Genomic DNA, 26,930 nt, shown 5'->3' with positions numbered 1-26,930 from the left:
AAGGGCATCCTTTGACTTCCTGGACTAAATGGCCACAGGTGGCCTTGTGTGTCCTTGAGTAAATGAGCAGCTTGGAAGCCCTCTGTACTCCTGATGGGGTATTGGAGGACCTGCGGGCCTGGAAGAACTCAGAGCACACCAAGATGGTACCTGGGCTCTGTGGGTAGGTGCTTTCTGTGGGCTTGCTAGGCAGACGTCTCTGGAGCCAGCAGTGTTTCCCAACAAGTGCTGGCCCTGGCCCTGGCAGGTGTGGCTCAGTGGATTGAGTGCCAGCCTGTGAACCAAAGTGTCGCCTGTTCGATTCCCAGTCAGGGCACGTGACTGGGTTGCAGGCCGGGTCCCTGGTACAGGGTGTGCAAGAGGCAACCACACATTGACATGTCTCTCCCTCTTTTTCTCTCTCCTTTCCCCTCTCTAAGAATAAAATCTTAAAAAAAGAAAAAAAAAGTACTCTCCCTTCCGAAGCCTGGCAAGTAAGCATGAACCTCTGAGCACCTGGCTCCTTGGTCATTTGGTTACTTCATCCCTGGCAATGTTTTCTTAATAATGATTCCCCAGGATGGCATGGGATGACATGCACTTGGGATGTCCACACTCCTGATGGGGTAGGAGGTGCCGTATCTATGTACAGACAAGGGCTACTGTGGGGTTTAGAAGTCCCAGGTCCCCCTTGGGGTGAGGTCGGTCCTGATTGGGTGTGCACTTGAGTGAATGGAGTTAGGGAGGAGAGGGTTTCAGGCACATGGAAGGGTCTTCCCACAGGCTGCATGGGCAGGAAAGCCACAGTAGGAGAGGGACTTGGGGCAGATTGACCTGGCTGAGGTGGTGATGGCAGTGGGGGAGTGTGGAGCACGAGGTGAGACAATGAGGTGGAGGTGCTGGGTGCCAGATTGGCAGGCATCTGGGGTGTCTGATGTTGGAGGCCAGGGATGAGGGAACTGGGGAGAGGGTGCCACTGGTACAGAGCGGGTGCTGGAAAGAGGTAGAGGAACGGGAGTGACCTGAGGCCTTGGGAAGGGAGAATTTAGAAGGCAGAGTTGGGTAGATGAGAGTAAAGGCAGACTCTTACAAAACTTTTTTTGTTTGTTTTATTGATTCTAGAGAGGGGGAGGGGGAAAGAGAAACATTGATGTGAGGGAGCAACATTGATGGGTTGCCTCTTGCGCATGCCCTGACTGGGGATAGGACGTGCAACCCAGGCATGTGCCCTGACCAGAATTGAACCTACAGCCTTTTGGTTCGAAGGACTCAGCCCATCCGACCGAGCCACACCAGCCAGGGCTAAAGGTAGACTCTTAATGGGGGTTGGGGGTGGCAGGTGGGAAGAGGGTGGTGGTGGTGGTAGCTCTTCAGATAGTAGCCAGTGTGGATGACCTGAACCTTCTGGCTGAGGCTGCCCCTGGCATGTGGAGGAGGTCCAGGGTGAGGTGTATGTGTGACAAATTTTGCCTGCGAGGAGGCCATCCCAATGGCCTTGAGCCAAAATCCTCCAAAAGTCCTAATAGGTAATAGGATGGGCCAAATCCTAGCTGGAGTTTGCAAAGGGCAGGCCAGAGTGAGAAGGGCCCAGCAGGGGGCACAAATGGGCCTCTGGAGAGAACCCTTCTGCCCAGCAGTTCCTCCTTGGACCGCCCAGGTATTTGCTAGTGAGGGAGTTTAGACTTGCCCAAGGCTTCTCAGTTTCGGGTGGGTCCAGGTACAGGCCAGGGGAAAAAAGGAAATGCGCCCTTTCTCGTGTATTTTTGCAGTGGACTGCGTCCTCCTTCCACAGTGGGGCTAGGTGTGGTATCACCTCCACTTGCCGGTGAGCAAATAGGCGGTTGTGTGGTGGGGGGTGGCAGGGGTCAGGTTACTTGGCTTAGTGATGGCGCAAACCCAGCCTAAGCCCCAATGCCTGCGCTCTCCCCGCAGAGCTGGAGGTGGGGGCCGGAAGGAAGGGTTGCCTGTTTGGGAGTCCTGGGAGTCGGGTTGGTGGGCAGGACCGGGCGCGGTAGGAGAAACTAGGCGCCTAGGAGCTCAGGTAAACAAAGTTGGAGGCGGCCGACTACGGGAGTCAGGTATTGGAAAGGAAAAGGGGAAGCTTGGGACTTTGCAGGGCGGAGGTGATGGCTAGCGAACTGCAGGAGCAAGTGAGGGGCGAGGGTTCCACCCCACGCTGGCGGGCAGGAAGAGGCCGGGGCGCTCAAGGTACCACCACACCTGGGGTGCGTTGCGCGTTCCCCGCCCCTCCCATCCCGGGAGGGCTCCCAATTCCGGTTCCTCGCTGAGCGCAGGTGAGGCCCGACGAGGGCGGGGCGGGGCGGGGTGGGGTGGCCTGCAAGCGGAGCTTCATTCCGTACCCTACACCGCTGCGATCCGCGTCGCCTTGGCTACCTCCGGGGTGCAGCCTGCCCCTCCCCACGAGGGAGGGGTCGAGTCCCTCGCCCTCTACAGGTGTGGAGCCTGCGGGGGGTCCCAGGCGGCTCCGGGCGCGCGCGGCTCTCACGGCGGCTTCCGGCCTGGCCTGGGCGGCGGGAGGGGGGAGGGCGGCCCGGCGGGCGCGGGGGAAGGAGCGGAGCCGGCCCGGCCGACGGGCTTTGTCTCCTTTGTTCCCCGCGGTGGCAGCGCTGCGGCGGGAGGGGCGGGCAGCGGGCGCAGTTTTCCACCCTTCGGTCTCCGGGTAACAGCTGCGGCTCCGCCAGACCCACCTCCGAGGGGCGAAGGGGGGCGGCGAGGTCGCTGCGCGCAGCTCCCGAGCCCGGAGAGGTCGGCGCGCTCCTCTCGCGGGCCCGGCCGGGTGGTGAGTGCAGGGCCGGGGGCCGGGGTGGTGGGGACCCGGCGCCGGGGCGCGCCCCAAGGGGAAGGGCCTCAGGCCTGCATCCCGCGGGGCAGGGGCAGCCCGGTGAGTGGTGGGCGGCTTCGGTCCTGAGAGTTGGGACCACACTTCTCCGCGTAAATGGAAACTCTGGCGGCTGCGCCTGGAACGCTATTGGGAGACAGAGGAGGTGGAGCTGCTCCTCCGCGCCCCCTCCTCGCCGCAGCCGCCTCAGCCGGAACCGGCCGGCCCCTTCCCCGCCCTCCCAAGACCACTGGTAGGGTCCTTCCCCGTGGCGGGGAGAGGAGGGCGGAAGGCCGTGGAAGAGCCGATGGGGAGGTCGAGGCTTCCCCACTCGTAGGGGAACCCCCCTTCAGGCTGCGCTAGGTGCGGCCAACAAATATGGACAGTGAACCTCCTGGCATCTCCTGGGGGGACCCCTTCTCCGTATACAAACTGGTCGCAAGTCCTCGCGGGGACCGGGTAAATAAATGGTGGATCCTCCCACCCCGTGTGAAAGCACAGACAACGGGGTTAGCAGTGCGCTCTGCAGCTCTGTCAATGAGTAACTTCTCCACGGCCCGCCAGCCGAGGAGTGGGGAAGAGGAAAGGCCAGCTTCCCAGTAGTTTCCAGGAGTCGGAACGTGAGAGCTGGGTATGACCCTTCTCTAGATGTGGAGGGGCAGAGTTTGTGAGCCCCTTTGGTTGGTGAGGACATCCCAGAGGGACCCAGGCAGTGCTTGCTCTTCTGGGACGGAAATTAGGCAGCTTGGGCCCTACCGCACAGGTCCCAGAAAGATGAGCCAGAGACCGGGACAGGCCTGGCCACAGGCAGAGTGAGGCTTTGGCTGTGAGCCTGGCCGGGGCCTGAGATCTGTGGAGTGGGCAGGAGGTCCGGGCTGTGCAAGCTGGGGACATGAGGCCTGGCTCCAAACCTTTTCAACCAGCTCTGGTCTGCTCATTAGTAAAAGTGGTGCTCACACCCTGTTCTTTGAGAGGCCAAGTAGCTCAGAGAGCCCCAAATCCTTTCTATGGGCTGGGTTTCCTTGCCTATGAAAGGGGGGCTCTTACAAGAATCATCTGCTTTGTATTACCCTGCTCTGTCCCAGTCGCTGGGGTCTCTGAGTCAAAATCCACCTCCCTGCCTTCAAGGAGCTTTAAGTCCATAGTGGGTGGAACAGGGAGGAAAGTATCCTTGGTTGGTGGCACTAATGCCAGGCATACACCCTGTCACCTTTAACTGTCAGCAGTCCTGTTGGCCGTTTGGCCCGAGGCAGCACTGCACACTCACTGCACGGAGTGGGCTTGGCTCGGCAGCTCCGGTGGACAGGGAAGGCTGGGGGGAAGGGGGGCGGGTGATGGCTGGGAGCTGAGTTAATGGGCTAGAGGGGGAGTGGGCATTCCAGGCAGTGGGGACAGCCCGTGTGATGTCAGGGAGGAGCAAAATGGCTGCAGTGCAGGCGCCAGGCATGAGGAGCATGTGTGGGAGAGGGTGGGGACTGCAGGGGCTCGGTCTTCATCCCAGGCCCTCGAGTGCCCAAGAGACTCCAGGGAGGGGGGACGTGCATTGATTCTGCTTGAAGATCCAGTGGAATGGGATTGGTGGAGAGCTGGGGGCCCCTCTGTGGCAGAGGTTCCCTGGAACAGGAGTGCCCAGCACAGAGGGGAAATGATCGCTGTCCTTCTTTCCCTCCTCCCCCTCCTGTGGTAAGTGGGGATGGGCGAGGGGTTCTAGGCACGGTTTCAGTGACTTCACAAGCCTAGCCCCACAGGAGCTGTTCTGATCCTGCCCATCTTCCTCTGGGCCACCCAGTTGAGATTTTAGATTTGGGGAGTGTCTTGGTTGCTGCTTGAGGGCTGGAGAACCTTGGCACACAGAAGGCTCTGAGCAAATGTTTATAAGCGGATAGAGGCGTGAATGCTGGCCTGACTCTGGACCCTCTGCCCTGGCACATCCCCGAGCAGGAGGCTACAGGAGGGGAGAGAGTGGTAGCCAAGCGCAGGAGGTGGCTTCTGCCCATCCTCAGGCACACCCTGTCTTCCTGGAGGAAGAAACTTTCTTCCCTTACCCTTTGGAAACAAGGTGGGGGGCTCCTGGGAAGCCTGGCTTTGCCACAGTCCTGGGCTTCTGGCCGGGTTCATGACTCTCCTTGCCGCCCCCTCTCCCCCACCCCCCGGGTGGCAAACAGAGGCGGCCTTGTTCCTGCTCCCATAGAGCTGCCCTGTTCTCTGCACACTAAAAATGGAAACCCCCAAGCTATTTCGGGAGCAGTGCCCAGCCGGGCAGTGGCCACAGCTCAAACTGGGCTGCCGGACCCTCCTCCCAGCCTTTGGCCCAGCCCCACTCACTCTGAGGCAGCCTCGGGGATACCCCGTGGTGTCCTTGGCTGGGAGGAGCTGACCTGGCCGAGGGAGGCTCTCCCACAGGCAGACTGGCAGCAGGGTGGTAGGAGGGGCTGGGCAACGTGGCCTGGGCCCAGGCAAGCCAGGGAAGTGTCTCATGGTCTGGGATGGGCGGCCTGTCCCAGCACTCCACCAGCCTTGGTGCTGCTGGCTGAGGACCACCAGGCCTGGGGAAGATGGTTGCCATGCTTTCCTGGTCCCAGCAGGCCTTAGCCGGGGCCTTAGAGGAAGGGTCTGGGCACTCCTGGGGGTGGGGGGCACAGCTGGGCATGGTGACTTACTCTCGGACACCCCCCTTCCCCAGCCTGGGCCCTGGATCTCCTTCTGACCTTGTGGAGAGAAAGTAGCAAGAGATGGCCTGGCTGCCACAGCCCTCTAGGCCTTAGGGCTTGAACCGGGGAGGCGTGTGTGAGTCTGTATGTGGGTGCCTGAATGTGTATGTCCTTGGTATGTGGGTGTGACATGTGCCTGTGTGAGGTGTGTATAAGGAGGTTATCTCTGCGGGTGTCTCAGTGTGGGCACCTAAATGTGTGTGTCTGTGGTCCGTGTGTACAGGTTGCATCTGCGTGCATCTGCATGGGACGTGTGCTCCTTGGTGTGTGCAAGCGTGTGTCTGCTCATGTGCTGTGGCGGTTTGGGCTAGGACAGCCCCTGGCCTGTGTGGAGGAATGTACGTGGGTGCCTGGATAGGGTGGGGTTTGGGCAGAGGGTGGGAGTAGGAGAGTACCAAGAAGGGAGAAGAAGGGGCTGCGGTGGACAGGGCTATGCTGGGGCCTGACCGAGCCCTGCCAGCCCTGGGGCTCCTTCCCAGCTGCCCTTTCCCAGGCCCTGAGGGTGCCTGGTCCTCCCTCCCGTCCCCTCCCTGTGCGGCTCTGAGGAGGCGTCCCCTGTGGAATGTGTTGGTGGCCGAGGGCCAGGCTGGGCCTGGTTCCACCGGCAGGCTGGGCAGGGAGCAGGGGGCACCTCTGTGCTGCCCCCGTGTGCCCACAGCCCAGCCTCCAGCTTCACGCTCTGCTTTCTTCCCAGCTAGGTGACTCCGACACAGGTCATGCTGTTGTCTCCTGACCCAGCTGGCCCTGCCAGGTGAGTGTGCCCTCAACACCTAGGCACCTGGGAGAAGTGTGACTCCCACCTCTCCTGGGGGCTCTTCCAGGTGGGGTCTAGTCTTTAAGCCCCCCTCCCCAGTGGCAGGAGCCTCCCTCTTCTCCCTGGCCCTTTGATTCTGTGCTTGTTACCCCGTGTATTCCTGCCTGAAAGGCCCGTCCTCCAAATCTTGCCCTGCCCCAATCTGTGAGTGGCTCATGGGACCTCACCCTCCCTCCTACTTCTGCCCAGGAAACTGACATCTGTGAAGAGGGGCCTGCCCCTCCCCTGGGCTCTGGGCCCCTTCCTGTCACCTACTTTCTCCTGCCCCTTCCAGGCCCTGGTCCTGGGGGACGGGGTGTTTCCCATGGCTCTACCCCTACAGTCCCTCACTCTCAGACCCTGGTGGGTACACAGGGTGAGGTTGGGATAGGGTCAAGGTCTCCTGAGAGAATAGTGCTTGCAGAGAACAGGCAATTTTGAAGTTTCCGGGAAAGATCTCCTGACCCCTCTCTAGGAGGTGGTCCTGGGGTTAGCCCGGACCACAGTGCTTCTGCTCACCCCCCTGGGCTAGGAGGGGCATCTTGGCAGTGACGTAGCCCTGCCCCTTACCTGTGGCCCCGAGGTACTTTGACGGCCACATGAGCCCTGCTCCACCTCTCTCCCTGCCAGGTGACCATGCCTGGCCTCGGCCCAGGTCTTCTCCAGGTGCTCTGGGCTGGGTGGGTCCTCACCCTCCACGCCCCTCCACCGGCTGCTTTCACTCCCAATGGCACACATCTGCAGCACCTGGCACGGGACCCCACCTCTGGCACCATCTACCTAGGGGCCACTAACTTCCTGTTCCAGCTGAGCCCAGAGCTACAGCTGGAGGCCACCGTGCCCACTGGTCCTGTGCTAGACAGCAGGGACTGCCTGCCGCCTGTGGTGCGTGATGAGTGCCCTCAGGCCCAGCCCACCGACAACCTGAACCAGCTGCTCCTGGTGAGCCCAGGGGCCCTGGTGGTGTGCGGGAGTGTGCACCAGGGTGTCTGTGAGCAGCGGGCCCTTGGGCAGCTTGAACAGCTGCTGCTACGGCCAGAGCGGCCTGGGGACACCCAGTATGTGGCCGCCAATGACCCTGAGGTCAGCACCGTGGGATTGGTGGCCCAGGGCTTGGCTGGGGAGCCCCTCCTGTTCGTGGGGCGGGGATACACGAGCAGGGGTGTGGGGGGTGGCATCCCTCCCATCACAACCCGAGCCTTGCGACCACCGGACCCCCAGGCTGTCTTCTCCTATGAGGAGACGGCCAAGCTGGCTGTGGGCCGCCTCTCTGAGTACAGCCACCACTTTGTAAGCGCCTTTGCTCACGGGGACAGCGCCTACTTCCTGTTCCTGCGGCGGGACCTGCAGGCTCAGTCTCGAGCCTTTCGTGCCTATGTGTCACGAGTGTGCCTCCGGGACCAGCACTATTACTCCTACGTGGAGCTGCCCCTGGCCTGCCAGGGCGGCCGCTACGGGCTGATCCAGGCCGCGGCCGTGGCCACGTCCAGGGAGGTGGCCCGGGGGGAGGTGCTCTTTGTAGCCTTTTCCTCTGCCGCTTCCCCCACGGTGGGCCGGCCACCGTCGGCAGCCGCTGGGGAGTCTGGGGCCTCTGCCCTCTGTGCCTTCCGCCTGGACGAGGTGGACCGCCTCGCTAACCTCGCGCGCGATGCCTGCTACACTCGGGAGGGCCGCGGTGAGGACGGGGCTGAGGTGGCCTACATCGAGTACGACGTCAACTCTGACTGTGCACAGCTGCCCGTGGTGAGTCCCAGCGCTCTGCCGCCATCTCTGAGGCTGCCAGCCAGGCACTCCCAGCCCAGCAGCTGCACAGGGAGCCTGAGGGAAGCTGGTGGCAGTGTGGGGGCCAAGCAGGGCAGCGATGTATGGGTGTGACTTCCTTGGTGCCTGGGCAGGGGTGGGGGGGGCACCTGTGGTAGGCATGGCATTTAGGGGGATAGAGCTGTTGGGGGGCGGGGGGCTTGGCCTGGGCTCCGAAGGGGTGGCATTTGTGTAGGTGGGTTGAGAGGGTGTTTGGGGGGTGGGACAGCTATCCGGAATGGGGATGGGGGAGTGGGACCTTGGGGGAGTTGTTTTAGGTTTTCGAGCAATAGGGCAGGTGAGGTTGAGACTTGTTTGGCTCTAGCCTCAGGATGGCTTAAAGAAGGGGAGGAAGAAGCTGCACACAGGGGCCTGGGTCACCGAGTGGTGTCAGGGCCCAAGGGCCACTGTGGACTTGGGGCTGAGTGTGCAAGGTGCAAGAGGCTTGGGAGAAGTGGGCTGGGAGAAGGCTGAGCTTATGCCTGTACCAGAGGAAGCAGCTCCCAGGCCAGGGCTGCGCAGAGGTGGGGCCCGGACAGGTGGGAATCAAAGAGGAGGAAGGAGCTGCTGGAGACTGTCCTGAGGCAGCAGCAGATAAGCTGCCTGGGCAGGGCTAAGGACGCTGCTGTGGGAGAAGACTTCGACGTCGGGGGAGGCTGGTGGCAGGGACGGGATTGTCCCAGGAGGCCTGGCAGAGCCGACAATTGTTTCGGGAGAACTGGCAGAGAGCCTGGGCAAGGCAGTGGGTTGTCCGGGATGATGGGGCGGGGAGGCCATCCAGGGCGGGCTTCACCAGTGCTTCCTGCTACCTGTAGGACACCTTGGATGCCTACCCCTGTGGCTCGGACCACACCCCCAGCCCCATGGCCAGTCGTGTCCCCCTGGAAGCCACGCCAGTTCTGGAGTGGCCAGGGGTTCAGCTAACAGCTGTGGCGGTCACCATGGAGGATAGACACACTGTTGCTTTCCTGGGTGACAGTCAAGGGCAGCTGCACAGGGTGAGTCCACGGGAACTACTGGGCCCTGTCCCAAGGTCTGGAGGGGACAAGTTTCTGGGGGCCCAGCCTGGGCAAGGCTACTCCTGTGACCCCCGAGGCTGGCATGTGGGCTCATGACATGCCCCCACCCCAGGCTGGGAGAGGTGGCCCGTACCCTTGTTCCTGGGGCTGGGTGGTGTTTAACTGTGACCCCCCTCCCTTCGGATCCCCACTTCTGCCTCCAGGGCTGGGTGTAGTGACTTGTTCTGACTGGGAGGAAATCTACCCGTAAATTGCTTCATTGTGGGGAGAGGGAGAACCTTGGGCCTGTGGCCATGGACTTGGGTCCCAGACCTAGTGGTTTCTGATCTCAGGTGTACTTGGGCCCTGGAAGTGATGGCCACCCATACTCCACCCAGAGCATCCAGCAGGGGTCTGCGGTGAGCAGAGACCTCATCTTTGACGGGGCCTTCGAGCACCTGTACGTCATGACCCAGAGCACAGTGAGTGCCAGGCGACAGCTGGGGCCAGGCTGCTGGGAGGGCCTGGGGCTGGGCCAGGGACCCATACCTGGGTGAGCCACTAGTGTTTGGATTGCTGGCCTCACATCCCCTTTGCTGTCACAGCTTCTCAAGGTTCCTGTGGCCTCCTGTGCTCAGCACCTGGACTGTGCATCTTGTCTGGCGCACAGGGACCCGTACTGTGGCTGGTGCGTGCTCCTTGGCAGGTCAGTGCTCCACCGGCCCCTGACCCCTCCCCCAGCCCTAACCCCAGCCTGGTGCCCTCAGTGCTCCTGTGTGGTTGCCATGTCCTGGTGCTTGGCCCTTCACCCTCAACCCCTGACCTCTGGATGTCCCAGTCCCCCACTGCATCCTCCACCCTGGGTGTCATTGCCTTGCCAGGGCACCCCCATCCCGGCATCATGGCCCAGCAGAGGCCCCTGCCCAGGTCCCCCAGGCCATAGGTGGTCCTGCCCCACAAACTCCCAGGGGTTCTGTGAGGGTCACAGGTGGGAGCTGGTCATTCTGGCCCAGGTGCAGTCGCCGTTCTGAGTGCTCACGGGGCCAGGGCCCGGAGAGATGGCTGTGGAGCTTCCAGCCTGAGCTGGGCTGCCTGCAAGTGGCAGCCACGAATCCTGCCAACATCAGCCGAGAGGAGAGGAGGGAGGTGAGTGACCAGAGCAGGTGGGGCCCTGGTGGGGAAGGCTCTGGCGATGGGTTGACACCTTGGATTTTGGTGTCAGGTGTATGGGATACCACACGGCCTTGCACAAGTCACTTCTTTTGGAGCCTTGCTTTCTCCCTCGGTTAGTAACCAGGCCTGAGGGTGTCTGTGAAGGCGGGGGTGCTGGTGGCCACTGGTGCCCCCCCCCACAGGGTGCCCCTTAAGCACGAGCCCTCGTCTGCTGCCCAGTGACCCCAGCACTGTGTCCTGGCCTCTCTCGGCAGGTTTTCCTGTTGATACCTGACCTGCCACCCCTGTGGCCAGGGGAGTCATATTCCTGCCACTTTGGGGAACACCAGAGTCCTGCCCTGTTGACCAGTTCGGGTGTGACGTGCCCCTCCCCAGACCCTAGTGGGGCCCCAGCGCTGCCGAGAGGAGCCGGTGCGTGAGAGGAGGGACTAGCCCCAGGGCCTGGGAGCCTGCCCGCCTCCCACCTTGCTCTCAGGGGCGAGGTCTGGGTGAGGTGTGAATTCAAGTCTTTCTCTCAGTCTCCCCACTAGTCCCCAAGGCCCCAAAGCCCCCATTTTGTGCCCTGTGGACTGTGTCCTCCGACCCTGGGTGCCCTTCCCCATTTGGGGTGCTAGCTCAACTTTGTGTGGTTTCACGACATCAGTGTAGGGGCTGAACACCCCTCCCCACTCCTCAGCCCTGGCGCTCTTGCCCCCTTTGCAGACCATGTTTCCGTGGGCATGGAGCTCAGGTTCGGTGCGGTTGTGATTGCCAAAGCTTCTCTCTCCTTCTATGACTGTGCGGCTGTCACCAACCTCCACCCGTCTGCACAGTGAGTCCCTCACCCCGACCCCCAGGCCCAGGGCTGCCCCCTGGTGACCCCCACCCCATGGCTGTGCTCTGTGCAGGTGCCAGGCCTGCGTGAGCAGCCGCTGGGGGTGTAACTGGTGCGTCTGGCAGCACTTGTGCACGCACAAGGCCTCGTGTGATGCTGGGCCCGTGGTGGTCAGCCAACAGGTGAGCGTGACTTTGGGCTGGGCCGCATGGAGTGGGGGTATGGGGTCCCCTGGTAAGAGGCTTTCTGACGGCCCGAGGTCTGTGTGCCTGCCCGCCCATACGAGGCTCTGTCGTGCGCACCTGAGCTGCTGTGTGTGACGACTTGTGCAGAAGGTGACCACCGTCCAGGAGAGGACGTTTGTAGCTGAGAGGCAGGGAGGTCTGGGCCTCGGGCCCCACCTCAGCACAGACACCCCGGAGCCTGCCCTCCGCTTTTCTCCTTTGGAGAATTAATGGGCTGTTTTTGTTTCTCTTTTCCTTGGTCTCCTTTCCTCTTAACACATCCTTTGCCTGCCTGCCGCCTGCTCCCGCGCCTGCCTGCTGAGTGGCCCCTCCTGTCTTTCTCTGCCTCCCCCTTAGAGCCTGCTTCTTTCCCCAGCCCCTCCTGCAAAAGATGCACCCACCCCCTCCCCACCTGCTGCCCCTAAGGCCACAGTCACCCCTACTCCTGACACCCTTCCTGTGGAGCCTGGGGCTCCCTTTTTAGCCACAGCTTCAGGTGTCCTGCCTGAGGCCTGGTCTTCCCTGCCATGGGCAGGCCCCAGCCCCACACCTGCCTCACCTGCCTCAGCCTCCACAGAGTCACCCCCCCACGAGGAACCCCTCCCTCCCCTCTCCCCGGACAGACCTGGAACCACTGTCCCTGCTGTCACTGACCTCGAACCCATGGCCACACCTGAGGACCTCTTGGCCTCCCACCCGTCACCCTCAGATGCAGTGGCACTGTCCCCTGCCCCCGCGGACCCTGGCCCCGAGGCCTCCCCCACTGCGGTGCCCCAGGACCAGCCCCCCAGCACCGCTCCCGCCGCTACTTTCCCAGGGGCCGCTGGCTCCGCGAAGCCTGCTCTGGACTGGCTCACGAAAGAAGGCGGCGAGCTGCCCGAGGCGGACGAGTGGATAGGGGGTGACACGCCCGCCTTCTCCACTTCCACCCTCCTCTCAGGTGATGGAGACTCGGCCGAGCACGAGGGCCCCCCGGCCCCCCTCATTCTCCTGTCTGGCCTTGACTACCAGTACGACACCCCCGGGCTCTGGGAGCTGGTGAGGCCCAGCCCGGGAAGGAGGCCTCGGGAGGGGATGGGGGCAGGTGCAGCCCCTTGCTCGCTTGGTGGTTCTGCTTGGGCAGGGACGGAGGGGTGGGCTGGGGGCTGCAGCCCTGCATGGCCTGGCCCTGGGGCTCTGTGTGGGAAGGGACGCAGGTGGCAGGGCGAGGTCCATAGCTTGCCTTGCTCTTGGTGCCTGCAGGAAGAGGAGAACAGGGGGGCCAGCTCCTGCCCTTGCGTGGAGAGCGTTCAGGGCTCCACGCTGATACCGGTGCACGTAGAGCGAAACATACAGCTGCTGGGCAGGAATCTGCGCCTCTTCCAGGTCAGTGGGTCCAGCTTTCAGGTGTCACTGTGTCCTCCTTGGCTATTGGCAAACTGTGTACGAGCCCTGGGGAGCGGGAAGAGGGCCCGGCCCCAGGCCTCAGATCCCACCCAGGGGCCGAGCTGGGGTCGCCACGGGGCTCCCCAGGCCCAGCTCCTGAAGCTGCCCCGACAGCCATGGCCTCTGCCCCCAGGACGGCCCTGGCGACCACGAGTGTGTGTTGGAGCTGGAGGGCCGTGAGGTGGCGGTGGCAGCCCAGGTCGAGTGTGAGCCTCCTCCAGACGCCCGGTGCCGTGTCACGTGCCAGCAGCTGCAGGTGCAGGCCTCGGGTGCCTGGGTGGGCGGGGGGCCCTGGCTGCGTCACACCTGTCCCAGCCCTAGCTACCTCTGATGATGCGACCCTGAGGGAGTCTTGGTTCCCCGTCTCTGACCTCTGATCCTGTGTCCCTCTGGGTCCCTGTATCCCATCTCTGACCACTCACCCAGTGGCCCCTCCAGGTCTCTACACTCCATTTCTGTCTCTGGCCCTGTGTCCCTGGGGGCTCTTGGTAGCTCTTACCTCTGATCCTGTGGCCCCATGGGTTCCTTCACCCCAAGTCTGACCGAGGTCTTTGTGTTCCCACCGTGAGTCATTTTGGACCTTTTCCTGACCCCCCCTCCCCAGGCCTGCCGCCTTCCCCAGCCCTAGACTCTGACTCCACTCCTGTTTCTGCAGCTCAGCTATGACACTCCGCAGCCAGAGCTCCACGTGGGGCTGTTCCTGCGCCGGGCCGGCCGCCTGCGTGTGGACAGCGCCGATGGGCTGCACGGTGAGCTGCGGGGGCTGCTGGGCGGGCTGCTGACAGCAGAGCTCCTCTGGGCCTGCCTCTCACATGTGTGTCTGCCACCCCCAGTGGTACTCTATGACTGTTCCGTGGGACATGGGGACTGCAGCCACTGCCAAACCGCCAAGCCCCAGTATGGCTGCGTGTGGTGCAAGGGAGAGCGTTCGCGCTGCATGGCCCAGGAAGCCTGTGGTGGTGCCGAGGCTGTGGCCACCCAGTGCCCTGCCCCCCTCATCCACTCGGTGTGTTGAAACGCTAGCGTGTCCCCTCCTCGCTACTGCCCGGGAGGGAGGGTGTTCTGTTGTGGGTCTGGGGGCCCAGAGGGGGAGCTCTCCACACTGCCGGGGGCTGCCAGGCAGGCGCAGGCGAGCAGTCCTTGTTCTGGAACAGGTGGAGCCGCTGACCGGGCCGGTGGACGGAGGCACCCGCGTCACCATCAGGGGCTCCAACCTGGGCCAGCATGTGCAGGACGTGCAGGACACAGTCTGGGTGGCCGGGGCGCACTGCGCGGTGGACGCTCAGGAGTACGAGGTCTCCAGCAGGTGAGCTGCTGGACCACCAGGGGACTCAGGGGACTCCTGTGGACTCTGTGGTTGGCCTTTCTGCTCAGGGCCGCCCACCCACACCTCATCTGCCCTCTCTGTCCCTCTTTCCTTGGTTCCAGTCACGAGGCCCCAGTGTTGCAGTTGCCATCGGGCACAGACCTGCAGCTTCCTGGCCTGGGCTGTGGGGCGGGATGGGGTCGCTCCTGGGCCTGGGGCTCAGCCACTGACAGCAAAGCTGACAGGTGGCTCTGTTCCTTGGCTGCACCTAGGTGTTCCCACCCGGGTTTTGGAATGACCTCAGATGTAGTTGTGGTAGCAGGGTCTACGGCTCCCAGACAGCTGTGCTCAGGGGCTGGCCTTCTTACCGATGGACCCTTCCTCCCCTAGTGCTATCCTGGGGCCCCTCCAGAGGGCAGGCTTGTGGCACACCTACTGAGTGCCAGGGTGCTTCCCAGGCTTGTGGCTTACAGGGGTTCTGGCTCATAGTAACCTGGCTGGTGGTTGCAAGGTCCCAGAAGTGCATGCGTGGGACGTCCCCAAGGACATACCCACAATCACCACATCCCAAACCCAGCCGAATAGCAGAGCCTCCCCCAAGCCCCTGCAGAGCAGATCCGCAGCCTCGGCCGTGGAGACCTGGGTCTGTGGGCCTGGGCTGGGGCCAGGAGACCTGTGCCTTTAACAGCCCTTTGCCAGAGTGTGCAGTTTTTCCCTGTGTGTGTTACGGCTGAGAACTTCAGGAGACTACCTGGACTGTTAATGATTCTAGAGCCATGAGACTGAAGTGGTTTATAAAGTGATTAAAACGTGTTCTGGCTGAAGCCCCTGCTGGGACGTGCACACGCCACCGGTTCTGCTCTCAGGGACCGTGACAGGGTCCTGGGATAAGCCATTGCAGGCTTCACGATGTGGACACTAATTTGCCCCAAGCTTCTGTTTTCTGGCTGAGAGCCAGCTCTTTCTTCCATGGCTCACTTTCCGCCCATGCCTCTCCCCAGACCTGACTAGAGGCTTTCAGGGACTTTTTTTTCCACGAGGAAGTCAAATTTCCACCACTTTGCAAGGGGTGCTGCACGCACGTGAGGGCGGCCAGTTAGGCCCCCTCGTTAGCTCAGCAGCTCGCCCCCGCAGCCGGACTTCTGAGTGCTGCTTCATAAGTTTGTGCCACACCCAGAATGTGGTCCTTGTTAGGGGGCTTGGGTTCGACTTGGATCATTGAAACCACGAGTTCTGATTCTCAGATGCCGGAGCCTCCTGTGTGCCGGAAGGGGTTCTCCTCCAGAGAGAGGATTTCTGTCAGTCCTGTGGTGGCGGGGGCAGCCCAGTCTGTCTGAGGGGCCTGTGGTGCAGCCTGGCGCCCCAGCCTGTCCTCTGCCCACAGCCTTGTGTGTATCACGGAGGTCAGCGGGAAGGAGGTGGCAGGCGCCGTGACAGTGGAGGTGCCAGGAAGAGGACGTGGTGTCTCAGAGCAGGACTTTGCCTACCAGGTGCCTGACTGCTGGGCACCCCCGGCTGCCGATGGGCCATCCCCTCTGGTGGCTCCTCCCAGTCCACCTGGTTTCACCTTCCTGGGCTCCCCCCACCATGGCCTTTGTGTCTGCCTCAGGCTCCCCCGCCTCTCTGTTTCTGGCATGATGCCTACCTGTCTATCCTTGTCCCCTTTCCCACAGGACCCAAAGGTGCATTCCATCTTCCCCACACGAGGCCCCAGAGCCGGGGGCACCCGCCTCACCCTGCGCGGCTCCAAGCTCCTGACTGGGCGGCTGGAGGACATCCGAGTGGTAGTTGGAGACCAGCCTTGTCACCTGTGAGGGCTGCTTCCTCATTCTGCAAAAATCCACATGCTCTGGGGAGAGGGCGGGGGGTGTGGTGCCTAGGAGGAGAGAGGGGGAGAGGGCCAAGCCTGCTCCATCAGAACGTGGCCAGGCCCTCCCGACATAGGGGCTGTCGTGGGAGTGTGACCTGCTGGGTCCACCATGGAAGTGGCAGTCGGCACTGAAGGGCAGTGAACTGAGGCCTGAGCAGGTGCCCTGGAACCATCCTTCCCTCCATCCCGTGCCCCCTCGGGGTAGGCTGGCCTGCCTTCCACTCCTGCCTCCCTTCCTAGACTGCCGGGGCAGCAAGCGGAGCAGCTGCAGTGTGAGACCAGCCCATACCCCACACCTGCCACACTCCCCGTGGCCGTGTGGTTTGGGGCCACTGAGCGGAAGCTTCAACACAGCCAGTTCGAGTACACATCAGACCCTAACGTCACCTCTGTCAGCCCCACCAAGAGCTTCCTCAGGTGCTGGACCAAGGGCATGGCTGCGTGGTGTGGGGTGGGGGGGTCTTTGCAGGCCCAGTACTGGGGCAGGGGGTTTGTAGGGCTTTATGTGGGGGCTGTGACCCCCCCGCTGCTGGTGGGGGGAACACCCACGCAGTTTCTGGCTGGGCCTGGGTCTCGACTCCATGAATGGCTCTCGGGCTGTGTTGCAGTGGAGGCCGTGAGATTCGGGTCCGTGGCCAGAATTTGGACGTGGTGCAGACGCCGAGGATCCGAGTGACTGTGGCGCCCAGAGCACCTCGGCCGGGCCGGGGGCCCGGGCAGAGGCACCATGTGATCCTGGAGACCACGTGCTCCCCTGGAGCCTCCTGTGGCGGTCATCACGTAGGACACTCATGGGCACCCCCTGCCTGTGCTGGGCTAGCCGTTGTCCCCCTCACCCACACCCCACCCCAGGGACAGCCATGGGTGGCGGGCACCATGCCTGTGGACCCCCTTCCTGCAGGCCCCTCCCTGACCTGCCCCGTCCCTCCCCCCACCCAGTTTGAGGAGCCCTGCCACGCAAACTCCTCCCAGCTCATCACGTGCCGCTCCCCTGCCCTCCCGGGCCTGCCCGAGGAAGCCCGGGTCCGGGTGGAGTTTATCCTCGACAGCCTGATCTTTGACTTCGCCGCGCTGAACCCTACACCCTTCTCCTATGAGGCTGACCCCACTCTGCAGCCCCTCAACCCCGAGGACCCCACCACGCCGTTCCGGCATAAGCCCGGGAGTGTGCTCTCTGTGGAGGTATTGCTGCTTCTCGGGCAGGGTGGTGCCTGAGAGCCTGCACTTGGCTAGATGATACGGCTGTGTGTGGTGGGGGGGTGCGACCGCAGAGCCAGGGCCAGTAGATGCACCTGGCACCTCACCCCTTGTGTGGCGAGGGCTGGGGGCACTGGTGGTGGGGCGCCTGGCCCAATATACCTGGCAGGGCCTGGCTCCGGTGGCCTGGCTCCCGACGTACTCCGTGGCAGGCTGCCGAATGGCAATATGGAAATGGCGTGGCACCCAGCAGGTGCCTGGGCTGATGCCAGTTGGAGAGCCTGACACACAAACGTGGCACGTGTTCTGACACACGCCATAGGCCGGCATTCTGAAAGGCCATAGGTAGGCAACCTGTTGCCACTGACCCCGTGGGACCAGCAGATGTGTTAGGGGCTCCAGCTTTGCTAGGCAGCTGGGCAGAATTTGGGACAACTTTACAGCCTTCAGAAGCTCTGGAGAAGTTAGGACTTGAGAAAGAAAGACAGAGAAGGGCGGAGAAAGGTCAGGAGGGGGATTGGCAGCTGGGAAGATATGAGCCTCACCCCATCTACAGGGAGGGGACCAGGTGCCGAGGCCCCATCAGCCTTGTTCTTGGGAACTGGTCTCAGGCCCAACCCTCCCACATTTGCAGGGGGAGAGGATCTGAGGGACCACTAGCTCCTCCCCTCAGGGAAGAGAGTTCTGAGTGATCGACCAGTGACCTTGTGTTCCAGGGGGAGAATTTGGACCTTGCAATGTCCAAGGAGGAGGTCGTGGCCATGATAGGGACCGGCCCCTGCATGGTGAAGACGCTGACCCGGAACCACCTGTACTGCGAGCCCCCCACGGAGCAGCCCCTGCCCCTCCGGGAGGCACCTGAGGCACTGCCCGAGTTCACGGTCAGTGGGCAGGTCCTGGGCTGGGCCAGGCGTCGGGCATGCGCGGAAGCCTTGCTCACAGTGGCTTCCCCACGCAGGTGCAGATGGGGAACCTGCGCTTCTCCCTCGGCCACGTGCAATATGACGGCGAGAGCCCCGTGGCTTTCCCCCTGCCAGCCCAGGCAGGCTTGGGGGCGGGCGTCTCTCTTCTGGCTGTGGGAGTCATCATCATCGTCTTCATATACAGGTGGGTGCCTCCAGATGAGGCTGGGTTGGGAGTGATGGACTAGGCCATGGGTCAGCACATGTCTATGAAGGTCCAGAGAGCAAATATCGCACGCTTTTGCATGCCAGGCGGGCCCTGTTGCCACTGCTCAGCTCTTCCATTGGAGCGCAAAGGCGGCCATAAACAATACGCACACACATGAGCATGGCTGTGTGCCAGCAAATCTTCACTCACAAAAACAGGTCCCCGGTGTACTTGGCCTAGTTATAGTTTGCTGATCCCTGGGCTCAACTGTGCTGGGCTACCAGGACATGGATGGGTGTGACTTGCCTGAGATGGGACAGGCTTGAATTACTCTGGGCTAGACCTTAGCTTGGCTGGGCGTGGCCGGGGTAGACCGCTGACCTAGGGAGGCCTGGGCCGGTGGGGCCAGCAGAGGCTCTGTCCTCCAGCCTTTCCAGTCCTGACCTTGGTGCTGAGCAGGAGGAAGAGCAAGCAGGCCCTGAGGGACTACAAGAAGGTGCAGATCCAGCTGGAGAACCTGGAGAGCAGCGTGCGGGACCGCTGCAAGAAGGAGTTCACTGGTGAGGCTGCAGAGGAGGGGCCCGGGCTCCCAAGCCTGCTCCCATGGCAGGCGCTGGACACCCATTCCTGCCCTCTTCTACTCAACAGACCTTATGACCGAGATGACAGATCTCACCAGTGACCTTCTGGGCAGTGGCATCCCCTTCCTTGACTATAAGGTGTATGCTGAGCGGGTCTTCTTCCCTGGGCACCAGGAGTCACCCTTGCACCGGGACTTGGGTGTGCCTGAGAACAGGCGACCGACTGTGGAACAAGGGCTGGGGCAGCTCTCCAACCTGCTCAACAGCAAGCTCTTCCTCACCAAGGTGCCAACCCGTCCCTGGCCCCGCCCACACCTGGACTCTCCTGGCCTTGCCCCACCTGGTCCCGTGCCTTCTCCATCCCTGGGTTTCTGAATCAGCCCCTTCCTCCCTCCCACCCACCCCCTCTCCCTGATACCAGTTCATCCACACCCTGGAGAGCCAGCGCACCTTCTCGGCCCGGGACCGTGCCTACGTGGCATCTCTGCTCACTGTGGCACTGCACGGGAAGCTCGAGTACTTCACAGACATCCTCCGCACCCTGCTCAGTGATCTGGTGGCCCAGTATGTGGCCAAGAACCCCAAGCTCATGCTTCGCAGGTCTGTGTGGGTGTCGGAAGCAATAGGGCCCCGGTGGCTTTGGGCACCTGGGGCCAAGGGCTGAGTTGGGACCTCCAGGGCCTGGGGGTCTGAGGAACAGAGAGCACTACAGCCCCACCTGCTGACCCTGCTGACCCTGCCTCCCTGCTCCCCCTTTCCTGTCATCCCAGGACAGAGACCGTGGTGGAGAAGCTGCTCTCCAACTGGATGTCCATCTGCCTCTACACTTTTGTCAGGGTGAGGGAGGCAGAGGTGGATGGGGCTCCCCTTGTAGGAGGGTCAGTCTCCAAACCTGGTAACCCCCGATCCTCGCCCCCCACCCGCAGCTTCTGCATGCCTTCCCACCATGTCCTCGTCACATCCCCCTGGAGCCTGTCCCCTGCCCCAGAGTGTCTCATGTCACATACACCTCCACCCCGCACCTATCGAGTGCCCCAGGGACGCTAACTGCCTGCCACTCCCCCAGGACGCGGTAGGGGAGCCTCTGTACATGCTCTTCCGTGGAATTAAGCATCAAGTAGATAAGGGGCCAGTTGACAGCGTGACCGGCAAAGCCAAATACACCCTGAATGACAACCGCCTTCTCAGAGAGGACGTGGAGTACCGTCCCCTGGTGAGGGGGGTGTGTGTGCGCTAGAGTGTCAGTCTCAGGGTAGGGGGGTGAGCATGAGTGATCGTGTGTGGCTGTCTGTGTCTGGGGAGAGAGCCCGCTGGACCTCTGGGAGAGACCCTTTGGCCAGCTGAGCAGGAAAGAAGCTTAAGGGTCAGACCTCAGAGGGTCCCAGGCTTGAGATGCGGTCAAAGGACCACAGCCAGGGTCCGGGGAGCAGCTGCCCTGCCCGGGGCCAACCTGAGTCTTTGCCATACCAGGCCTGAGTGTCTTCCCAGCTGCAGTCTCCTTGTCCTGCCAGGGATGTCAAGTGCCCAGCAGGCTGGCGGCCACCCTGGCAGACCTGCCCATCATGTCCCTCTGGGTTTGCTTTCCCTTCAGTGGCCCACCCAGAGCTCCTTTGGGAAAATCAAGTTCAGGCTTTGCCACACCTGGCTGTATGTTAGGCTGGGGGGACTCTCTCAGGTGTCATGGCCTGACCAGTCGAGCCAAGAGCTGGGGGACCCGACTTCTGCTCACTCACTTTTTCTGCCATTCACCTGACAGATAGTCACTAGGGCACTGTGCCAGGTGCTGGGGCCACAGAGGGGGAGCCACTGGTGGCTTCTTCACGGGTGGTCCCTGTCCTTGGCCTTGCGTCTCGGTCATCCCACATGGCACCTGGGGCCTGACTGCTCCCATGTGTCCTGTGCAGACCTTGAATGCACTGTTGGCCGTGGGGCCCGTGATGGGAGAGGTCCAGGGAGTGCCTGTGAAGGTGCTGGACTGTGACACCATCTCCCAGGCCAAGGAGAAGATGCTGGACCAGCTTTATAAAGGGGTGCCTCTCACCCAGCGGCCGGACCCCCGCACCTTAGATGTCGGTGAGGGCAGAGGGGAAGGGTGGCTCGGGGGCCTGAGCCGGAGTTAGGCCAGGCCAGGCCGGACCTGCTCTGCAGGGTGGGGTGCTGGGTGGGGGCACAGCTGGGCAGTGTAGGGACGACCCCACAGCCGGTGGCAGGCACCTATTCCTGGTCTTTGGAGAGGATGGGCAGGGCTGCCCCTGACAGAGGGACATGTGTCCCCATGGAGGAAGAAACAGGTTCCACCGTGGAGAGGGTGTCCTGGAAGCCCAGGGCCAAGTCCCCCTTACCCTTACCCTTGCCCTTGCAGAGTGGCGGTCTGGGGTGGCCGGACACCTCATTCTTTCTGACGAGGACGTGACTTCTGAGGTCCAGGGTCTGTGGAGGCGACTGAATACCCTGCAGCATTACAAGGTGGGAGGGCTAGGAGCTGGCGGAGGGGTGTGGCGGGGGTGTGGCTGGTGGAGGGGTCACCAGCTGTGGTCAGCAGGTCCCAGATGGAGCAACTGTGGCCCTGGTCCCTTGCCTCACCAAGCATGTTCTTCGGGAAAACCAAGATTATGTCCCTGGAGAGAGTGAGTACCCCCGTCCCCCCACCACGGCCCTCTGCCCTTGCTTTTGCCCAGTAATGGGGCAGGAACTCCAGATCTTGGGGTGAGCTTGTGTCTACTTCCCTCCCACCCAGAGAAGCCCTCTCTGGGTGCCCCCACTCCTAGGAGTTGGCAGGAGCCTGGGGCTCAGAGGAGGGGGCACCTGATGAGGTGGTGACAAGCAGTGCGGTCTTGGCATAGGGACCCCAATGCTGGAGGATGTGGATGAGGGGGGCATCCGGACCTGGCACCTAGTGAAGCCAAGCGAGGAGCCAGAGCCACCCCGGCCAAGGAGGGGCAGCCTTCGGGGTGGGGAGCGTGAGCGAGCCAAGGCCATCCCAGAGATCTACCTGACCCGCCTGCTGTCCATGAAGGTGGGAGCGGGATTTGGGGGTGGCGTGGGGCTCCCACAGGCCTACCGCCCTGAGTCTGAGGCCACCTTGCTGACCACACCTCCGTCCGTGCTTCCCGTCCCCTGCAGGGCACCCTGCAGAAGTTTGTGGATGACCTGTTCCAGGTGATCCTCAGCACCAGCCGCCCCGTGCCGCTCGCTATCAAGTACTTCTTTGACCTGCTGGACGAGCAGGCGCAGCAGCACGGCATCTCTGACCAGGACACCGTCCACATCTGGAAGACCAACAGGTGCGGTGGGGCCTGGTGGGCCAGGGGCGTGGGGCCTCCTCTCCAGCCCCCGCCTCGAGCTCACCAGCCACGCCTGCCCTGCCCACAGCCTGCCGCTGAGGTTCTGGGTCAATATAATCAAAAACCCGCAGTTCGTGTTCGACGTGCAGACGTCCGATAATATGGACGCGGTGCTCCTGGTCATCGCACAGACCTTCATGGATGCCTGCACCCTGGCCGACCACAAGCTAGGCCGGGTGAGTGCGTGGGGGGACATGGAGGTCGTGTGTGGGGCAGGCAGCATGGGCCAGGGACATGCACACAGGGCACAGGGCCCAGGCTTTCCCGAGAATGTCGAGGAGGAGGGCGAGGGGAGGTCTCTGCCGCCATCCCCCAGGCCAGGCTCTGTCCCTGGGCTCCCTGGGAGGTGGCGGTGCCTCCGTCTTCCAGGACGGGCAGGGGCTGCTGTGTGCTGATTCACAGGGTAAGACATGGGAGTGAGTGCAGCCTGCAGGTGTGGCAGGAGGCCAGGGCTACTGAGTGAGGGCTTACCCTGAGTGGGGCGATGGAGCCACCGAAGGTCTGGGGATGGGGTGGGGCTGGGTGGGTGTCAGACCTGAGAATGAGGCAGAGCCTTCTGGCAGTTTGAGAGACTTGCTTCATATCCCCGCTCAGCTCCTCAGGAGTGAGGTGACCTGGGCAACAGACCTCATTTCCTGGGTCAGTTTTCTGATTTTTAAAGTGATCACGTGGGGAATGGACAGCCCGTGGGAAGCAGCAGGGTGGGTGCACACGGCACTGCCCCTTCCTGTCCTGTGTGCTGGTTCCCTGCTGGGCCCCGTGGAGGCACCTGAGCTGATAAATGGCCTCGGAGTCATCTGGAGAGAGGCTCAAGGGGACGAAAGCAGCATCTCAGTGGAAGGGAGGAGGTCCTGGCAGAAGGAAGTGGGCTAGGGTGACCAGCCATCCCAGTTGCCGGGGCTGAGGGGTCAGTCTTGGGTCCTGGGACAGGGGACTTTTCAAACCAGAGCAGTGCTGTGCAGGTTGGGACAGTTGGTCACGCTCACAGGGGTCTCATCCTTCCTCCTCTTCCCCCACTTGCTTGCTGGCGCTCAGGACTCCCCCATCAACAAACTTCTGTACGCTCGGGACATCCCCCGTTACAAACAGATGGTGGAAAGGTACAGGGCGGGGGAAGGGTCTGAGGGGACGGGTGGGCGGATTGGTGGGGCGTTACAGCAGAGGCCCCGATGTGGTGGGGCTGGGCTTGTTTCCTAGCAGCTGCCGTCTCCACCATCTCTGGCAGGTACTACACAGACATCAGACAGACCATCCCGGCCAGCGACCAAGAGATGAACTCCATCCTGGCCGAGCTGTCCCGGGTACGGCCCGCCCTCTGCTCCTTGGGTTAAGCACAGGCCTCTCGCCACAGGGGTCCTGCCCTTCCTGCTGCTCCTTTGCGGGGATGTTCCTGGGTCCTCCGCAGAAGGTTTCGATTGCCACTTTGAAAGAGCAGGGCTCCCAGGGTCGCACCTGAAAGCATCAGGGGTCTTGCCCCAGCAGCTGCTGCCTGCCCTGACTCAACCAGGTGCCGGGATGCCTGCAGCCCTGTGGGGTCTGTGGACGACACCCCAAGGCAGCAAGGTTGCCGGGGTTCAGCTCAGCACAGCCTGGTTGGCCTGCCAATATCTTCTAGCGCTTTGCTTCCCGGGGTGCTGTAGGTGTGCCCCATCTGCTCCTGACACAGCCCCAAACTTCCTGGGAATTTGTAAACGATGTTTCTGAGACGATGATAGTCACAACCACCATAATAATAGCAGCTATGATTTTGGTGTGTTTCTGTGTATCTTGGGGTGCTTTGTTTATCTTTTCATTTGATCCCCATAAGCGCTGCACAGGCTAGGTGACGTGGCAGCACCTCCACTGTCTGAGGTGCCCCTGTGGAGCGCCTGACGGGGGGACCTCAGGCAAGGCTGGCGGAGAGCAGAGTTGCGTCTTTTCTGCTCGGCTCTGCCGTCACCTGGGAGGACCCGGGTCTCAGCTGGAGCCCTAAGGGGGAGAGAGGCAGGTCTCTGGTGGAACCCCAAACCCTGTGGAAACGGCAGACATGGGGTCTCTCCACCCAGGAGGCCCTTTGGCCTACCCTGTGCCCAGCTGAGCACGCCTGACCTGAGACCCCGGTCCGTAGAGGGGCCCTGCTGCCCGCTGCAGGTCCCGTCCCTTTCTCCGCCTCCCAGGCCCCTGCTCCTCCACCCCCTCCCTGGGTTCTGGGCTTCCCTTGGTGGCTGGCGGCACCCATCATCCCTGTCTCCTCTCTGACCTCCCTAGAACTACTCTGGAGACCTGGGGGCACGAGTGGCCCTGCATGAACTCTACAAGTACATCAACAAATACTACGACCAGGTGGGTGGCACCCTGGGCCCTGACTGCGGGCCGAGGAGATGGTTGTGGGGGGGTGTCTGGCCCTGGGATTCTCCTGGGGGGCCCTCGGATCACCCCCCGGGCACAGACTAGGGGAGCAGCTGGGTCCTGAGTTTGGGAAGTGCTCTTCAGACGTGCTTCCTGGTGCCAGCTGTGCTCTTACCTGTCCCCACCCCGCATCTGAGCCCCTTAGCAGGGCTCCCAGGCGTGGTGGTGGTGGTGGTGGGCAGCGGCTGGGGATCTACCAGGGCCTAGAGATGATGGTATGTAGGATGTGCTAGGAGAGGCACACAGCTGCCACCCCTGCTCTGACCTTGCTCTTGCTCAGATCCTCACCCAGGTGGCACTGTGGTGGGCACGGTCACCCTTGTGGGTGTGGGCCCGACTGGGCTGCACAGGCTACCAGAGAGGAGGGTCTAGGCACAGGGCCAGGGGAGAGTAAGGCCACGATGGCGTCGTCTTTCTGGGGGATTCCTGGGCTGGGCCTCAAGATCAGAGCACCCACCAGTGAGCCTGCTGGCTGTGTGCCAGAAGCGTCCACTCAGCTGTTTGCATGGCCCCAGGGGTGTGGCCTGCCTGGTGATCTAGGCCTGGAGGAAGAAAGGAGCGATGCGATGAGCAGTGTGAAGTCCAGGCACTTCCTCCAAATGGTGGGGCCCCTGGTGTGGGGGAGGCCGGGGACACTGGGTGAGCCCCTCAGTTCCTGCTGCTTCCTCTGTGGCTGCCCCATTTGAGGTGTCATGTGGGTCAGTATCTGTGTCCCCACCCATGAGCCCCACGAGGGCAGGGTCACATTTGTCATTGTTGGGTCCTTGCTCCTTGCCTGGCACCTGGCACGGAGGCATTCAGGAAATGCTTGTTACCTGGTGGGGGTGCTGTAGCAGCACTTCTGGGGCGTTGGTGGGGAGAAGGCCAGTGTGGTGGTGGGACTGGCCTCCACTGAGAGCGATTTGCCCCGGGAGGTGGCTACTCAGGACCATGAAGGCTACTTCCATCCCCACCTCACTTCTCCTTAAAACCCCGTAGTAGCAACTTTGTGGATAGCCTTCCCTCCCACTGATGAGGCCCTGAGGTCACACAGGAAGTAGTGGGGGTCCCTGAATTGTGCTCCAGTACCTGGGGAGGCTGCTGAGATGTGCCGCAAAGGCGACCGAGCAGGCCGGACGGGCCCCTTGATGGGGCGCCTCTGACCTTCATTCAGATCATCACCGCTCTGGAGGAGGACGGCACAGCCCAGAAGATGCAGCTGGGCTACCGGCTGCAGCAGATTGCCGCGGCCGTGGAGAACAAGGTCACGGACCTGTAGGGACCCCGTGAGCCCTGCTGTCGCCTCAGCCCTGCCGGGGCGGCCCTGGAACCTCGAGGGAGAAACCACCTTCTTAGATGCCCATAGTGCCTGACAAGCCGAGTTAGTGGAAGGTGGCCCCAGTCTCCTGGTGGCGCTGGCCTGGGCCCTGCTGGACTCACCTGGCAGGCCTGGGGCCCTGAGGCCAATGGGGTGGTGGCCCACCTGCTCCCTGAGCCCAGTGACCCTGTGGGCTGTGTGCTGCGTGATGTCTGTCTGCAGGGAGTCGGGTATGAAGGCCCCCCAACCCCTGGGGAGACTGGACTGTTCCTGAACACTGCCCTCAACTCCACCGGGGTTCAGAGAGGAAGGATGGGTCTGCGGACTGTCTTGCTCTCCCCGCCATCAGCTCTGACCTCAGCGTAGCTGCCTCCGGCCTTTGCTGCTGCCACAATCCTAGGTCCGAGAGATGAACGCCTGTCCTAGGCCACTGCGAACTGACTCCTCAGAAGTGTTGACCGCCTTAAGGCCACCCTTCCTCCAAGGCTGCCAGTGGTGAGGGGCACCTGTTTCAGGGGGGCCTTGGGGAGAATGGTGGCCACACTGACCCAGCTCTTCATTAAAGGATAACACACTGCCTGGTGTCTGACGTGTGGGCTGGGCCCAGGCCCTCCCTCAGCAGGGGGGGTGCTGGCAGGCACTGGGGGGGTGCTGGGGTCTGTACCCCGGGGGCGGGCCAGGGCAACTGGGCTCAGATCCCGTGAAGGAAATGGCAGCCCTGTCCAGGCCGGGCCTGGGGGTCTCTGCAACCCAGGTGGGGGACTGCCTTATCTGCAGTTGGAGTGTTTTCACTCCCGCCTTTGTGTTCCGTTTGTCTGGGAAGGAGCTGGTGAAGGAAGGCGTCGTGGTGTGCATCCTGGGCAGAGTGGGCCACGGGGCCCTCTCCCACAGTCCTGTCTCTGAACTCCCCAACCCCCTGTAGCCTGGGGTGTCTTAAGGAGCTCCTGGATATTGGGTTGTCTCCTAAGTCAAGGCACCTTGGGTGGGGGCTCCTAACCCAGCTGCCTGCCTGTATGAAGGGTGGTTTTCCTGGTTTGTAGATGGAGGTGAGCTTCGAGGCTGTTTCGCCGGGTCTCGTGCT

At 62.4% G+C, this 26,930-nt stretch overlaps 1 protein-coding gene across 7 annotated transcripts; it reads left to right on the top strand.

The window, feature by feature from the left end:
* The first annotated feature begins 1,262 nt into the window (after positions 1-1,262).
* On the top strand, positions 1,263-26,426 carry PLXNB1 (plexin B1). Of its 7 annotated transcripts, none has more exons than XM_045199730.2 (38): positions 1,263-1,287; positions 6,224-6,280; positions 6,953-8,065; positions 8,938-9,120; positions 9,474-9,602; positions 9,726-9,826; positions 10,134-10,266; positions 10,548-10,704; positions 10,996-11,104; positions 11,181-11,289; positions 11,689-12,369; positions 12,574-12,696; positions 12,890-13,012; positions 13,412-13,505; positions 13,590-13,762; positions 13,911-14,062; positions 15,447-15,552; positions 15,736-15,872; positions 16,173-16,349; positions 16,541-16,712; positions 16,872-17,114; positions 17,846-18,010; positions 18,088-18,236; positions 18,699-18,799; positions 18,888-19,105; positions 19,242-19,420; positions 19,591-19,657; positions 19,887-20,033; positions 20,725-20,893; positions 21,183-21,286; positions 21,363-21,447; positions 21,664-21,836; positions 21,944-22,104; positions 22,193-22,340; positions 23,200-23,264; positions 23,390-23,465; positions 24,412-24,486; positions 25,706-26,426. In XM_045199730.2, exons 3-38 carry the CDS (start codon positions 6,959-6,961, stop codon positions 25,808-25,810), a joined length of 6,396 nt encoding a protein of 2,131 aa, XP_045055665.2. In that variant the 5' UTR covers positions 1,263-1,287; positions 6,224-6,280; positions 6,953-6,958; the 3' UTR covers positions 25,811-26,426. The 7 variants fall into 7 exon arrangements, with proteins under 7 accessions (XP_045055665.2, XP_024421556.2, XP_045055664.2 ...); XM_024565788.3 differs by lacking the exon at positions 1,263-1,287 and adding an exon at positions 1,639-1,804; XM_045199729.3 differs by lacking the exon at positions 1,263-1,287 and adding an exon at positions 1,958-2,020.
* The last annotated feature ends 504 nt before the right edge of the window (positions 26,427-26,930 follow it).

Source organism: Desmodus rotundus, chromosome 8 (genome assembly GCF_022682495.2).
Source record: "Desmodus rotundus isolate HL8 chromosome 8, HLdesRot8A.1, whole genome shotgun sequence".
NCBI classification, from domain to species: domain Eukaryota; kingdom Metazoa; phylum Chordata; class Mammalia; order Chiroptera; family Phyllostomidae; genus Desmodus; species Desmodus rotundus.
This window is presented reverse-complemented; position numbering and strand designations above follow the sequence as displayed.

Excerpts from the sequence above, each read along its gene's own strand:
- PLXNB1 (XM_045199730.2), top strand. The coding sequence starts at position 6,959 with ATGCCTGGCCTCGGCCCAGGTCTTCTCCAGGTGCTCTGGGCTGGGTGG. Across the intron at positions 11,290-11,688 it reads CCGTGGTGGTCAGCCAACAG|AGCCTGCTTCTTTCCCCAGC; the intron begins GTGAGCGTGACT and ends CCTCCCCCTTAG. Across the intron at positions 20,034-20,724 it reads ACGTGGAGTACCGTCCCCTG|ACCTTGAATGCACTGTTGGC; the intron begins GTGAGGGGGGTG and ends TGTCCTGTGCAG.